The sequence below is a fragment of the Melanerpes formicivorus genome, unplaced genomic scaffold (genome assembly GCF_026170545.1).
Source record: "Melanerpes formicivorus ecotype bairdi unplaced genomic scaffold, bMelFor1.0.p_v2 SCAF_27, whole genome shotgun sequence".
Lineage (NCBI taxonomy): Eukaryota > Metazoa > Chordata > Aves > Piciformes > Picidae > Melanerpes > Melanerpes formicivorus.
In genome coordinates, this window is record NW_027142379.1 from 947681 (window position 1) to 963096 (window position 15416).

The 15416-nt window shown below is 47.4% G+C and overlaps 1 protein-coding gene across 7 annotated transcripts in view; it reads left to right on the forward strand.

Annotated features, from left to right (window-relative positions):
- WRN (WRN RecQ like helicase) overlaps window positions 1–15416 on the forward strand; it is a 45477-nt gene that overhangs the window by 14416 nt on the left and 15645 nt on the right. For all 7 annotated transcript variants that reach the window (XM_068153807.1, XM_068153810.1, XM_068153812.1 and 4 more), the window contains 15 exons: window positions 405–477; window positions 1919–2030; window positions 2623–3034; window positions 3679–3759; window positions 4884–5025; window positions 5845–5920; window positions 7103–7170; window positions 8102–8210; window positions 9905–9973; window positions 10491–10573; window positions 11314–11420; window positions 12133–12320; window positions 12446–12623; window positions 13882–14063; window positions 15077–15178. In XM_068153807.1, coding sequence (XP_068009908.1) covers window positions 405–477; window positions 1919–2030; window positions 2623–3034; window positions 3679–3759; window positions 4884–5025; window positions 5845–5920; window positions 7103–7170; window positions 8102–8210; window positions 9905–9973; window positions 10491–10573; window positions 11314–11420; window positions 12133–12320; window positions 12446–12623; window positions 13882–14063; window positions 15077–15178 — 1982 coding nt within the window. The remainder of the gene's footprint in view (window positions 1–404; window positions 478–1918; window positions 2031–2622; window positions 3035–3678; window positions 3760–4883; window positions 5026–5844; window positions 5921–7102; window positions 7171–8101; window positions 8211–9904; window positions 9974–10490; window positions 10574–11313; window positions 11421–12132; window positions 12321–12445; window positions 12624–13881; window positions 14064–15076; window positions 15179–15416) is intronic.

Below are 15416 nucleotides of genomic sequence, written 5' to 3' on the forward strand. Positions count from 1 at the left end.
CCTACTAGAGCAGGTTGCTCAAGGTCATAGAAAGAGTGATTGGCCATTGGGATGAGCTGTCCAGGGAGGTGGTGGAGTCACCATCACTGGAGGTGTTTAGGAAGAGACTGGATGGGGGGCTTGGTGCCATGGTTGAGTTGATTAGATGGTGTTAGAAGATAGGTTGGACTCGATCTCAAAGGTCTCTTCCATTCTATTCCTTCCATTCTATTCCTTCCATTCTATTCTCTGGGCACCCTGATGAGTGGCTATTCTATATAATGGGCCAACAAATCAACATTTGATGTTCACCATATATTCATGCCATGGTTTGAATTAATTCTGGGTGTTTTTTTGTTTAGTCTCCAAGTTGTTTCTCTGCAGAGCACTGAGCACTTTTTTTTCTCCCCCCCTTTTATTTACAGGCTGGCTTCATCATTTATCAAAAACTGAAAAATATGAATAACAGGGACCAGAAATTATCCTGTGTGAAAAGAGGTAAATTATTCATAAGGAATATTTCACTTCTTTTCTTTTCTGTTTTGCACAGTGTCTTTGTGTCAGGGTTGTTTGGCTTCTTGGTGATTAGAGAGAGCAGACACTAAAAGCTCTTAGATGACCTGGGGTTACCACACTGTGTAACTACTGTCCATAGAGATGTAGGAAGGCTGTCTTAGTCTGTTTCTGCTATGGAGAGAGGTGGCAAGAATTCCTGCTGTCATTCATAGATTCATAGAATGGCTAAGGTTGGAAGGGACCTCACAGATCCTCCAGTTCCAACCCCTCTGCCATGGGCAAAGACACCTCCCACCAGCCCAGGTTGCTCAAGGCCTCATCCAACCTGGCCTTGAACACCTCCAGGGAGGGGACATCCACAGCCTCCCTGGGCAGCCTGTTCCAGTGTCTCACCACCCCCACCGTCAAGAATTTCTTCCTATTATCTAGTCAAAATCTGCCTTCCTCAAGCTTAAAGCTATTGCTCCTCATTCCAGTGTCTTTATGGAAGCACTTCAGTGAGGTGATTTCAATTCTGCTGATGCAGGGGCAAGCATCTAGTTTAAGAAATAAGACCAGCAAAAGACCCAACATGTTATGAGGTAATACTTACCCTCAGGTGTATAAGTGGGACTTAAACTTCTTTAGAGCAGCTTAGCATTATTTACCTGACTAGAAAAGTCACTCTAAAATCTTCACTTCTGTTCATTTCTGTGTTTAAGTATTGCATGTAGCTTATAGTTGGAAAAAAAAGGTTGTGGGGGGAGTTTGTTTCCTTTATGTGCTGGCTGATTTTCACTTTCCTATCAAGGGCAGGAGTGGCAGCACTATTCCCTTAACACGAGGAGCAATTTTTTTGGCTTTCCTTGAGTCAGCACACCCATTAGCAGCTCTTCTCTACCTGAAAGGATGTTGTAGAGAGGCTGGTGCTGATCTCTTCTCACAGGTAATTAGTGACAGAACAAGGGGGAATGGCCTCAAGCTACGACTGGGTAGCTTTAGACTGGACATTAGGAGATTTTTTTTCACAGCAAGAGCAGTCAGGCACTGGAATGTGCTGCCCAGGGAGGTGGGGGAGTTGCCAGCCCTGGAGGTGTTTAAAGGTGGTTTGGATGTGATGCTTGGGGATATGGTTTAGGGGTGAACCTCGTGGAGTTGGGTTATCAGCTGGACTTGGTGATCCTCAGGGTCCATTCTAACCTGAATGTTTCTGTGATCCTCTGGAAGCTGGAGGATGTGCTGGGGAAGGATCACTTTATAATGGTCCTTTTTTCTCCTGAGCCGCTGGAAGTAAGTGGAAGCTTGGCTTGATTCTTGATTGTTAAGCACTGGAAAAGGCTGAGTTGCCAGCTGTGGGTCCTGTAGAAATGCAGTTAGCTGAATGGAACTTGGTGTGTAGCTGTTGGAGCTCACTGGGAGATGACTCTGATGGCCCTTCTTGCAGATGGCACGTTGTCAGACGGCGTGAGGCAGCGCCTGACTTCCCTAGCTGAGGACATAACAGACCTGGCTGCTCGCATCCCTGACTTTCCTGGACAGCTTGCAGATTTGCAGAGGTTAGATTTTTATGTTTTTAATTATTTTAACCAGCCTGTCTCTGTTTTGTGTGTGAGATGAGTGGTTTGGTCTTGATCCTTGAAGTCCCACACAACAAAATGCAGGGTTGTCAGAAGCTGTCTCTTACCTGTGTACCTTGTTCCAAGATAAGAGAGTATTTTGTACCCTTGGTGGGGAAATACTATCTTTATCTAGAGGGAGGAAGGTTTTTACTGCTCTGGCTGCAATGGTTTTGACACTGAACTCAACTGAAGCTGTTTCTTCTTGCTGAAATGCACAACAAAATCTTCTTTCATAGATTCTTAGGGCTCTTGCACAACTGAAGCCTGGAGGCTTGATCCAAGCACGGGGCCAGTGCCACAAGCAGTGTTTCTGGAGTGTCTTTATAGGTTTTACTTAGTGTACAGAAATATTTATTCTCCCAGAAGTGGAATGCAAATTGCAGATGAGTTGATGAGCCCTTTACATGTGGAGTTTTGGCTAAGCTACCTGGAGAAACAGAGGACTTTAGAATCTTCAGCTCTGCTTGTGGCTAAATGTAGTAGCTACCTTTTTATCATTTGGGTTTGACTTTCTTGGTTTACCTTCCAGGGCTGCAGAAATACTGGCTGCCATATCAGAGAATGTAAATGCCTTAAGAAGCACACTGCTTGGTTCAGGTTCCACTCCTGTGCTGGAGAGAAGCTGTGGCACAACTCCAACAAATCTTAAAGCAGAGTCAGCAAACACTGAGGCACAAAAAGCTGAAATGCCTGAGTTTGCTAAACAACTTGAAGGTGACTTCAACATCTGCTCTGATGCTACGCTAGCTTGCCTCTGGGATGGAGATGTTAATGAAGAGGCAGAGAGAGGTAACACTGCCGTGGAAGATGGGGCTGCAGCAGCCAACTGGGAGGAGAAAGCAGACAGAGATGACTTCATGTCACTAGACATTACTGAGCAAGAACTTCAGGTCTTGGAACGTCAGGCTGCAGAAGAATTGGTCAGCGAAGCTGCGGCTGAGGTAATGAGAGGCTGGCGTTAATCATGGACACTCAGCACAGGAAGTGATCTCAGCCTTAGTTTCTGCCAGGATTTTGGAATGTTCCATTCCTGAGAGAATATGAAGGTGGGCTGGAAGAAGAGCTCAGCCTGGAAAATATTTCTGGAGGTAGTCATGCACTGAGCTGCTCTTCAGTCATCAGGCTGGAAGGATTAGTACTACACCCAGAAGCTGCAGAGAGACTGATTGGTTTCCTCTCTCAGTGGCTAATACAGCAAAGACTTTCTTGCAGTATGCAGACTAATTCTGAACTGGAGCATCTGAAACTTGGTCAGGAATAAAAGCTGACCTTTTTCTAAAGGATCTGTAAATAGCAGTCCTCCTAAGTGCCTGCTGAGTGTGGATTGATGCCTCGTAAATCAGATTAATGTCTCCTTATGTTCCAAGTGCTCCACACATCTGGCAGTGCCACTGCTCTGGTTTCTTACTGCAGAGCCTTATGTTCTGAGATTTCTTTTAGAACTCTTTTTTTTTTTCAGTGGGCAGGCATTAGAGTTTTGATAAGCAGCAAAAGCATGCAGAGGAATGGTTTATAAGGGTGTACAGAAGGTCAAAGGGCTGTGGGTAAAATAGAAGTGACGTGAAGAAAATGCTTTTCTTCTCAGGAGTTGTGCTCCCCTGACAATGAGCAAAATGTTTCCTGTGTCATTGAAAGTGATGAAGAGCTGGAAATGGAGATGCTTAAAGTGAGTGCTTCAGGGGTCTAATGTTTTTTTAGCAGTAATCACAGAATAGTAGGGGTTGGAAGGGACCTCTGGAGATGGAGTCCAATCCCCCTGCCAGAGCAGGTTCACCTACAGCAGGTTGCACAGGATGGCACCCAGGTGGCTTTTGAATAACCAGCTCTCTGGGCAGCCTGCTCCAGTGCTGCACCACTCTCAGAGAAGTTCCTTCCCATGTATAGATGGAACTTCCTGTGTTCAAATTTGTGCCTGTTACTCCTTGTTCTGTCACTGAGCACCACTGATCAAAGCCTGGTCCCATCCTCCTGACACCCACCCTTGAAGTATTTACAGGCATTGACAAGATTCCCCCCTCAGTCTTCTTCAGGCTGAAAAGCCCCAAGTCCCTCAGCTTTTCCTCATCACAGAGGTTTTCCAGTGCCTTCTCAAGCAGTTCCCTGTCCTTCTTCAACTGGGGATCTCAGAACTAGACCCAATACTCCAGATGAGGCCTCACCAGGGCAGAGTAGAGAAGGGAGGAGAACCTCCCTTGACCTGCTGGCCTCACTCTTCTTGATGCAGCCCAGGGTGTCATTGGCCCTGTTTCTGGAGATACTCAAGGTGAGGCTGGCCAAGGCTCTGAGCAACCTGCTCTAGTGGAGAATGTCCCCACTGACCTCAGGGGGTTTGGACTGGATAACCTTTGGAGGACCCTTCCAACCCAAACCATTCTGAGTCTATATACCTTGTCCTGCAAAGATGTAGATGTTGAACCTTATTTCTCTTAGCCTGGCTTTTTTTTTTACCCCCCCCTCCTGATCTTCTAAGAGAATGCTCAATGTATTTTGAGTCAGGTACCAGAACATTTCCACCACAGCAGTCAAGTGTGCTTATACACTGTGCTTCCACCAAGTGTTTGTGTGCTTGTAAACATGTGGGGGTTAAGTGTGGTGTTACAGCTAAGTAGGAGGCAAGGCTCAAAGGTCTGGAGGGGGAGTTTGAATGCTGCTGAGAGTGAGTGCTGTGCTTCTTTGTGCTGTGTACCAACTAAGTTTTATGCCATGAGCAGATGAAAACTCCTGCATGTCTCAGCCATGAATTGGATCTACCCTTTCATGCTCCAAAATAACTTTCTCCTGGTTTCTCAGTCTCTAGAAGGTGTAGATGATTCTGGAGCTTCAACCAAAGGGGAGGCCAATAAAGGCAGGAAAACTCCTGACATGGGCTTGAACAATGCACCAGATGGTGATGAAGATGAAGGCATTGAGGAAGAGGAGGAGGAAAGCTGGGGTATGTTTTAAATTGTAGTGCATGATTAAACAAAACCCCCTGCAGGCCTTTGCAAACAGTCCCTCTGCAACCTTCTTGTAGCTTCCTTCAGATACTGGCAGGCTGCTCTAACAGGCTGAACAACCCCAGCTCCCTCAGTCTGTCCTCACAGGAGAGCTGCTTCAGCCCCCTAGTAATCTTTGTAGCCTGCTCTGGACCTGCTCTTATCAGGTCCATGTCCTTTCTTGGTGTTGAGAGCTCCAGAGCTGGATGTCTCTGGTACCTCATCTGAATACATTCCAAACACCACAACTATGCACTGCAATATCTTTTGCTTTATTAGCTCATTAATCAAGCCATATGTCCTCCCCCTCATGCAGGGTCTCTGGAGAGCCTGTTTGCTGTTCTACTCTTCTATTCTAGCTTGTAAACACCTTTTAGAGTTTGATGTTTCTCTTTTCACTGGAGCTGCCTAAATCTTCCACCCTAGGCAGCACACTGACCATGAGCAGTCAAGATAATGCTTCATCTTGGTTTGAAGTGAGGAAAGAGCAGATTTATATTAATTGTTAGGAACAAGTTCTGCACCATGAGGGTGGTGGAAGACTGCAACAGGTTGCCCAGGGAGGGAGTTGAGGCCCTGTCCCTGGTGATATTCAAGGTCAGTCTGGCCAAGGCTCTGAGCAGCCTGCTCTAGTGGAGGATGTCCCTGCCAACTGCAGGAGCGTCGGACTGGATGACCTTTGGGGGTCCCTTCCAACCTGAATCATTCTATGATGTTTCCACAATTCAACTGCAGATGAGTTTGGGTTTTGTCCCTTCTCTTCTCTCCCATTAAAGATCCTTTGCTGCCTGTCCCTGGTGAAAGCCACATCACATGTCTGAAGACCTATTTTGGGCATTCTTCTTTTAAACCGTGAGTAGATTTTCTTCTGTCCAAATGTGGATTCCAGGCTTCCTTTGCTTTCCATTCTTCCCCCTCAGCTCATTCATTTTATTTATTATCAAATTCATATTCTTTCCGTTCTCCCAACTGAGCTGATTGATTTATTATTTATTACTATCATTATTACTTACTTTACCCCCCCCCCAACAAGCTAGGATCTGTGCAGAATCCATAAGAAAAGCAAAGCAGCACAACAAGATGTCAAGATAAATATTCAGGAGTGTTAACCAACTTCTGTGCTCACAGAGGAGGATGAGTTTCTTGATTCATATCTCCTGTAATTGAAGATTTTATTGTCCTAGGTCCAGTTTAGGTGTTTTAAACAGAGCAACAAGTTGCAAAGGTATTGTTCTCTGCATGATAAACTTTCTTAGCCTGATTAGCCTCTGTTAGGAGGCTTTAATTATGAGGCTTTAATTGAGCAGGGACAGGCTTCTGTCTGTCTGCTGTGGTGTCCTCTCCTTGCAGTGTGTGCTTTTATACTCAACCATTCCTGTTACAATCCTTAAATTCAGTGGGAATGGGATGAAATCTTCCAGGCTTACTGGTGGTGGCAAACTTGCTGTGCAAGATGCAGCTTCAGAGCAGCATTTCTGGGGGTGAAGCTGTTTTACTCACTTGAAAGGTAGGAGGTGGGGGATTTACTGACTTTTATCCTTTTAACTGACTGCAGACATGAGACCACACAAGGTCATGTTTAGAACCTCTTGTGTGGATGCTGGCTGCTGGCTGCAGACATGAGACCACACAAGGTCATATTTAGAATCTCTTGTGTGGATGCTGGCTGCTGGCTGCAGACATGAGACCACACAAGGTCATGTTTAGAATCTCTTGTGTGGGTGCTGGCTGCAGGTTTCCCAATCTCTGGAGCAACTACTGATGTATGGGAGGCAAAATTTGTTTTGTCATCTCCTGTGAATGACTGCATCAAGTGTTGCCTGCCTTAGCCCTGGTAGAGCTCCCCACTGTGACACTGGTGGGACCCCTGCAGTGGTTGGAGTGTTTGAGTGGTTGCAGTGTGCCAAGCCAGCACTCTGAGGCAACCAGCAGGGTTTCCTCTAACCTGGGATTCAACTGAATATGCAGCTTGACAAAATTTATGTGTTCTGTGTGGTGGCAAAAATAGAATATTCCCCTTTGTTTAATTTAAAGGGTCCAGTGGAAAGTGATCAATTCTGTTTTAGAAGACAGAAGAGATAATCTTGTTGTCATGGCAACTGGTAAGTTACCTTTCCATCCTAAAAAGCTGTGAAAGAGCTTTTCCTTTTTGGGGAGAGTAGGACTCACACTTGGAGACTGTCCATGTGCCTCATATGAGCAGAGTGCCCTGGCTGAGACTGGAAGTCTGAGCCAGCCATGCTGGCTATTTGTTTTTCTGTCCTAGCCTTTGTCACCAGCCTTGGTGTAGAGAGGAGTATCAGAGGGATGCTGACCAGGTTTATCTGGCATCTTTGTTCCTCTACTAGCAGAACAAGCATCACGTTTTTAGAGCTTGACAAGATGCATCCAAAGCAGTGTGACCAGCAGGACAGGGAGGGGATTCTGCCCCTCTTCTCTGTTGAGACCCCACCTGGACACTGCATTCAGTTCTGGTGGCCCCAGCATAGGAAGGACATGGAGCTGCTGGAGAGGGTCCAGAGGAGGCCATGAAGATTATCAGAGGGCTGGAGAACCTTCCTTAAGGGGGCACAGGCTGAGAGAGCTGGGGCTGTTCAGTCTGGAGAAGAGAAGGCTCTGTGGAGACCTTTATTGGGTTTCCAGTACCTGAAGGGACCCTACAAGAAAGCTGAGAAGGGACTTTTGACAAGGGCTTATAGTGACAGGATGAGAGGGAATAGATTGAAGCTTCATGAGGGGAGATTTAGACTGGAGATTAGCAAGAAATTTCTAGTGAGAGTAGAGGGACACTGGGGAGGTGATGGATGTTCCCTCTCTGGAGGTGTTCAAGGCCAGGCTGTATGAGCCCTTGAGCAAACTGGGCTAGTGGGAGGTGTTTCTGCCCATGGCAAGGGGTTGGAACTGGATGATCTTGAAGGTCCCTTCCAACCCAAACCATTCAGTGAGTCTGAGTCTGTTAGAATTGTAGCTTATAGCTGTGGGTTGTAGCTGCCCTGAAAGCATGACCTCACTTCTGCCCTTTTTTTCTTCAAGGCTATGGCAAAAGCTTGTGCTACCAGTTTCCTCCTGTTTATACTGGGTGTACAGGAGTTGTTATCTGTCCTCTTATCTCTTTGATGGAGGACCAGGTGCTGCAGCTGACGTAAGTAGCATGATAGTAACAAGCTGCTGCTGTATTGCCTGTGGAAACCCACGGATTCTGCTTGTGGCATTTCTTAGTGTTTAAGGTTGCAACTTTGTACAGCAAGCTGTTTGTGTGTCAGCTGGAGGCATATGTTCCTCCAGGAACACAAGCAAAGCCTGTAAATAGGCTGTGCTCCCTGCATTTGCCAATTGGGTGCACTGCAGCCTGAACTGGGGGCTGGACCCAGTGATCTCTGGAGGCCCCTTCCAGCCCCTAACATTCTGTGGTTCTGTAATTGTCAAAGGGACTCTGCTGGTGAGTGGGTCCTGAATGTGGATCCTGAAGTATTTCTGGATTCACAGGCTCTTTTTGGCAGACCAAACTGCTGGAGGGAGCTTCACAGGCTGGGAGAGCTCTGTCAGAATTTGCTAGGGCTTCCTTTGGGTCTGAGAAGCAACATCTGAACAGCATGCAGCTAGAGGCAGATCAGAGTTAGAGCACAGACTTTTAAGACTGCCAGTGCAGTAGGTCTCCTAACACCTGGCCTGACTTCTTCAAAAGGTTTGATGGAGGAACTAGTAGGTGCCAGAGAATTGCTCTTACATGAGCAGTTGGAGCTGTTGTGAAGATAAATCTCTTTGATTTTAATCCCTGATAATGCTTTCTCTCCATGTGCTTGCTTTCTATTAGAACAGCTATTCACTTCTGACATTTTCCCATTTCAGCTGTGGGGAATCCTGCTGAGTTGTCTAGTTCATTCCTGCCTTGTCCAACTTGGAAAGAACAGGTCTTTTGTGAAAGAGGGGATATGAAGATTTTTTTGAAGTCAGGAACATCAATTATGTGTGGTCTTTGCTGCTGCACGTCACGACTGTGTGCAGATGAATGGCTGGATAGGCCTAAGCTGGCTCTATAGCTCCTAGACAGAGTATTAATCAGCAGGGTGGCTATATGTATTCAGCTGCTTCTTTGGCTTTCACACTGTTTTCCTCAGTGGAAAGGGTTTATTCACTGCCTTCTCAGTGGGTCATTCATTTTGAAAGCTTGAAGAGACTGAATTTCTACAACCTAATGCAATGCAGTAATTTGTTGGTCTGGGTGCAGTTCTGCCAAGGACTGAAACACTGAGGAAGGAAGCTGTTGAAACAAAAGGCTGCAAGAAAATGCAGTAAATCACCAACTTAAGGAGACCAGATATGAAGTGGCTGAGCTGGTAAAGCCTAATTATTGATTCTGGCATTAAAAAGCAGCCACCTGATGGGAAGTTTGCAGATGCAGCATCAGTAGCTCACCAAAGATTGACAGACAAGACAAAGTTACAAGCCAGCAAGGCTTACATCCAGATGTGATGAACTGCACAAGAGAGCACAGCCAAAGAAAATGTACTTAACCATCTTCACTTCTTTTGGATGTTTTCTGGGTAAACTTAGCTCTTGTGCCAAGAAGATGGTCTTGATTTCTCTGATCCCTCGTTGCACTAAACAAATGTGTTGGAGGCAGCTACAGGGGAAGCAGAAGAGCATTTGGGTGACAGGAATAGCTACTGACCGTTCCCTTTTCAAAAGGTTTTCCTCCCCCACAAAGATCCTTGGAAGAAAGTAGTCTCTGATCATGCAGCTTGAACTTCTTTTGAGGTGCTGGCAAAGACTGAAAGCTGTGGCAGAAAGCGTTGAGAGGAAATCTGTTCATGACTGTGCTTTTTATTCCTGCAGCATGTCAGGGATTCCAGCTTGCTTGCTTGGTTCAGCTCAGTCAAAGAACATCAAAGGCTGCATCAAAGAGTAAGTTTTGGCTGAGCTTTCTGGGACTGCTGCTTCTGACATAGCTGTATTTGAGAGGTAGGATGTCTCCCTGCTCCCTCACCACTGAAACTCTGGATTTTGGCCCAGATCTGGAACCTGGCAGTCTGTGATGTTGCTGTGCTCACCTAGGCTGGATGTGTGGGAGGCTATAGCCACCCTCCTGTACCCTCTGGGAAAATGGGGCTTGTTGACTCAGCTCTGTTGTGATTCACCCATGGTTTTACACAGGTCTTAAACCTGTGTTTGTCACCAAGTCAGCACACAGTCTCTTCTTGTTCTAGAGGCTGCTGTTGCCCTGTCATACTGTGCACTGCTTTGCTTTCTCCACTCTTCTGGAATGTTTTCTCCAGCCTCCATTCCCCTTCTGTTGTTCCCTGTCCAGAAATCTGAACTTGGTCTCACTGACATCTTTTAGACAACCATGGTTTGTCTTACTTGGTTGAGTCACCTGGGTTTCTTTTTTCCTTTCTGTGACAGTATTTTCTTACTGTTTCAGGGGCCAGTACAGAGTCATATATATGACTCCAGAATTTTGTTCACACAACTTAAAATTACTTCAGGATCTTCACCAAACTGTTGGTAAGTTGGGGATAAGGTTGTGGATGAGTTGGTAGGCAGCTTAAATCTTCAACATTTTTCACCAATTGTGACTATTATTAAGAAAGTCTGGGAAGCAAGGGGTAGGAGAAGGCCCTACCAGAGGCAGCTTGAGATTTTGACCCATTGTGATGAGGGATGTTGGTGATTTGGAGCTTGGAGAAGGAAGCAGCCTTCCAGTACCTGAAGGGGGCCTACAGGAAAGCCAGGAAGGGACTTTTGACAAGGGCTGGTAGGATGAGGGGGAGTTAATTGAAGCTTGAGAAGGGGAGATTGAGACTGGAGATTAGGAAGAAATTCTTGACAGTGAGAGTGGTGAGACACTGGCACAGGTTGCCCAGGGAGGTCATGGATGTCCCCTCTTTGGAGGTATTCAAGGCCAGGTTGGATAAGGCTTTGAATAACCTGGTCAGGGGAAGGTGTCCCTGCCCATGGCAGGGGTTTGGAACTGGCTGATCCTGAAGGTCCCTTCCAGTCTAAACCATTCTATGAAAGCTGTGGGGGGAGCCTGTCTAAGCCCTTGGGCCTTGTTACTGAAGAGGCTGTTGCAAAAATGGGCTTGAGGGGTTGGAACAGCAGAAAGCATTCTGGAAACTAATACTTAAGGAGGCTTCTGGTGCCTTCTCAAGAAAGCTTGCCATTGAGCAGATTGGGATGCCTGTATTCTGTCACTGGTGGTTTGTCTTGGTAAGGTGCCCATGCTGTGCTTCTCTGCCCACCAGGTATTACCCTCATAGCTGTTGATGAAGCTCACTGCATTTCAGAGTGGGGCCATGACTTCAGGAATTCCTTTCGAAGCTTGGGCTCGTTGAAGGAGGCTCTGCCATCGGTGAGGGGTTGCTATGGTTGTTTGGAAGAGAAGGATGCTCTCATTTTATAGGAGAGTTGGAAATACCAAGCTTTGGATGCTGCTCTGGGTGCATGCACCTGCCTGCGGTGCAGTTCACGCTGTCCCTGTGTGTGATTGAGCTTGGTGGGGCTTTTCCACATGCTTGCATAAAGGCTATTTTGAACCTGGATTACCAGGACCTCAGCAAAACTATAAATTACTTGGCATCCTTATTCTGAAGATGATGATGTCCCTAAGCTTCTGCTTTATTTTTTCATTTCTACTCATGGATGTCCCAGGACAGGACAAGGGGCACTGGGGGCAAGCTGGAGCAGGGGAGGTGCCATGGGAACAGGAGGGAAAACTTTTTCCCTGGGAGGGTGCTGGAGCCCTGGAGCAGGCTGCCCAGAGAGGTTGTGGAGTCTCCTTCTCTAGAGACATTCCAAAGTCACCTGGATGTGTTCCTGTGTGCCCTGCCCTGGGTGACCCTGTTCTGGCAGCGGGGGTTGGACTGGATGATCTTTGGAGGTCCCTTCCAACCCTTAACATTCCATGACCCACTGATGGGAAACAGCCTCTAAAGAAGTACTTTAATCTGTTTCAGTTTTGACTTGTGATTGATTTTGGTTAGAAATAAATATCAAGAGTGAGAGCTCTTGAAGTTTGTCTTATGTTTTGTGGGGTTGGTTGGTTTGTTTTCTTTTCCTTGCAGGTTCCCATTGTTGCTTTAACAGCAACTGCAAGTCCATCAATTAGAGAGGACATAATGAAATGTCTGAAGCTGAAGACCCCCCAGGTCACATGTACTAGTTTTGACAGACCTAACTTGTACTTGGAAGTTGATCGACAAAGTGGAGATATCATTAGGGATCTGAAGAAGTTCCTTGTCAGGAAAGGAGGGTAAGGGAAGTGCCCAAGAAAGTGAACTGCTGGAAAAGCTGCTTTGCCTTTTCAGCTAGGCTCAGTCAGACTTCCTGCAGAAGGCTGGCCTCTTCTCTGTCTTTACATGTGTCTGTTGCTTCCAGGAGTTTTGAGTATGAGTTTGAGGGCCCCACCATCATCTACTGCCCTTCAAGAAAGGCCACTGAACAGGTTATGTCTGAGCTGCTTAAGCTCGGTGTGGCCTGTGGTGCATACCATGCTGGTATGGGAATCAAACAGAGGAGGGACACTCATCACAAGTTCATGAGGGATGAAATTCAGGTATGTAGGAAACTAAGTCTGCTTGATCCTATTTATAACTGCAGAGCTTCTGGTAGAGGAAAGAATTTGGGAATATCAGCATGTGTTTCCCATTTACTGTTTGTCTTCAATTGTGGGCAGAGGAGTTGCTGCTCTGTGCTGACAGTAATGGGATTCCTGGCTTATGGTGCAAATTCCTTTTCCTTTTTTCTGAGGCAAATAATGGTAGCTAGACCAATATCATCACAACTTCTGTGAGCTGCTTGCTTCCTCCTGCAGCTAAGCAGGCAAAGAGTTACCCTGAGACTTCTGGTCCTTCACAATAGATTTTTGTGCCTTTTTGATAGCAGCTTGAAAACACTCCAGCATTTGCCACAGGATACCATCACTGCCTTGCTTATAATCCTAAACTCATCCTCTATGAGCAAGAATCAGTGTGAACAAAAGCACTGTGGAAGTCAAATGTGAGTTTGAAGATGTTGTCATTTAGGCTGACTCTTTGAGCCTGTAGCAAAGAAGTTGTCACCGAGTGCTCGAGCCTTAATCCAGGCAAATTCCTGGGGGTGCTGGTGGGTCAGAAACTCAACATGAGCCAGCAGTGTGCACTTACAGCCCAGAAAGCCAATCACATCCTGGGCTGCATCAAGAGAAGCATAGCCAGCAGGTGGAGGGAGGTGATTCTCCCCCTCTGCTCCGCACTGGTGAGACCCCACTTGGAGTACTGCATCCAGTTCTGGTGCCCCTAGTACAGGAAGGATCTGGAGGTGCTGGAGTGGGTCCAGAGGAGGGCCACGGGGATGAGCAGAGGGTTGGAGCTCCTCTCCTATGAGGACAGACTGAGGGAGTTGGGGCTGTTCAGTATGAAGAAGAGAAGGCTCTGCGGAGACCTAATTGTGGCCTTCCAGTATCTGAAGGGGGCTCCAAGAAAGCTGGGGAGGGACATTTGAGGGTGTCAGGGAGTGATAGGACTGGGGGGAATGGAACAAAACTAGAAATGGGGAGATTTAGATTGGGTGTTACAAAGAAGTTCTTCCCCATGAGGGTGGTGAGACACTGGAACAGGTTGCCCAGGGAGGTGGTGGAAGCCTCACTCCTGGAGGTGTTTGCAGCCAGGCTGGATGTGGCTGTGAGCAACCTGCTGTAGTGTGAGGTGTCCCTGCCCATGGCAGGGGGTTGGAACTGGCTGATCCTTGAGGTCCCTTCCAACCCTGACAGTTCTCTGATTCTCTATTGTTGATGCTCATTTGAAAACATGCAGCCTGTGGCTTGTGTTTTGCAGTGTGTTGTGGCTACAGTGGCCTTTGGGATGGGCATCAACAAAGCAGACATCCGGATGGTTATTCATTACGGCGCCCCGAAGGAAATGGAATCCTATTACCAAGAAATTGGGAGAGCTGGTCGTGATGGGCTTCCTGCCTCTTGCCATGTCTTGTGGACTGCAACAGACTTGACTTTCAACAGGTGGATGAAGGCAACTGCCCTGACAGACCAAAAGAAAGGGGAGCAGGGGTGGGGTTGGTTCAGAATGGGGTTTGTTTTGACACCCGGTTCCAAGTCCTTTCCTGTGTACACATGGTGCTAGGCCAGGCTTAACAGAAGATGATCATAGAATGGTCCAGGCTGGAAGGGACCTCCAGAGCTCATCCAGTTTGACCTCCCTGCAGTCAGCAGGGACATCCCCAACTGGACCAGGCTGCCCAGGGCCTTGTTGAGCCTCACCTTGAATATCTCCAGGGAAAGGGCTTCAACCATCTCCCTGGGTGACCTGTTCCAGTGTTCCTCTCCCTTCATAGTAAAGAACTTCTTCCTGATATCCAATCTAAATCTGCCTTTCTCTAGTTTGAAGCCATTGCCCCTTGTCCTGTCACTACAGACCTTTGTAAACAGTCTCTCCCCATCCTTCCTCTAAGGTCCCTTCAGGTACTGGAAGGCTGCTATTAGGTTTCCCTGGAGCCTCCTCTTCTCCAGGCTGAACACCCCCAGTTCCCTCAGCCTCTCCTCATAGCAGAGGTGCTCCAACCCCCCGATCATCTTCATGGCCTTCCTCTGGAACCTCAGTCCACAGCTGAGGGAGAGTAGGTTCAGACTGGATCTTAGGAAGAAGCTCCTCAGTACAAGGGTGGTGAGACTCTGGAATAGGCTGCCTGGGGAGGTTGTGCATGGTTCCTCCCTGGGGGTGGTGAAGGCCAGGCTGGATGAGGCCTTGAGCAGCTGAGTCTAGTTGAGAGGTGTCCCTGCCCGTGGCAGGGGGTTGGAGCAGCTGAGCTCTGAAGCCCCTTCCATCCTGAGCCATTCTAGCATTCAGTGAGTTTTTCTAGTTCTGCTTTCTGAAGATGCTTTGCCAATCAGGCAGTGACAGAACCTGGCCACTTGTCTTGTGAGTAATCAGGCCTGGGGTCTGGGCCTGAAGGAGTGGTGAACTCCACCACCAGCTTCAATTCAAGGCTCTTGGTTTTTTCCCTTGTGACCGACAGACATCTGCTCACCGAGATCCGCAACGAAACCTTCCGACAGTACAAGCTGAAGATGCTGGGGAAGATGGAGAAGTACCTCCTGTCCAGCAGCTGCAGGAGGAAGTGAGTGCTGCCATCTGTGTAATGCCTGATGTTGTTTTGGGCAGCTGGGGGAAGAGCCAGGGGGACTCTGTCCCAACCAGAGATTGTGAGCAGGAGGTATCTTGTACTCACAATGTGCTCAAATACTCCCAGGCACAAATCCAGGCTGGGCAGGGACTGGCTGGAAAGCAGCCCTGAGGAGAGAGACTTGGGGGTGCTGGGGGAGGAGAAGCTCAACAGGAGCTCTCAGTGTGCACTT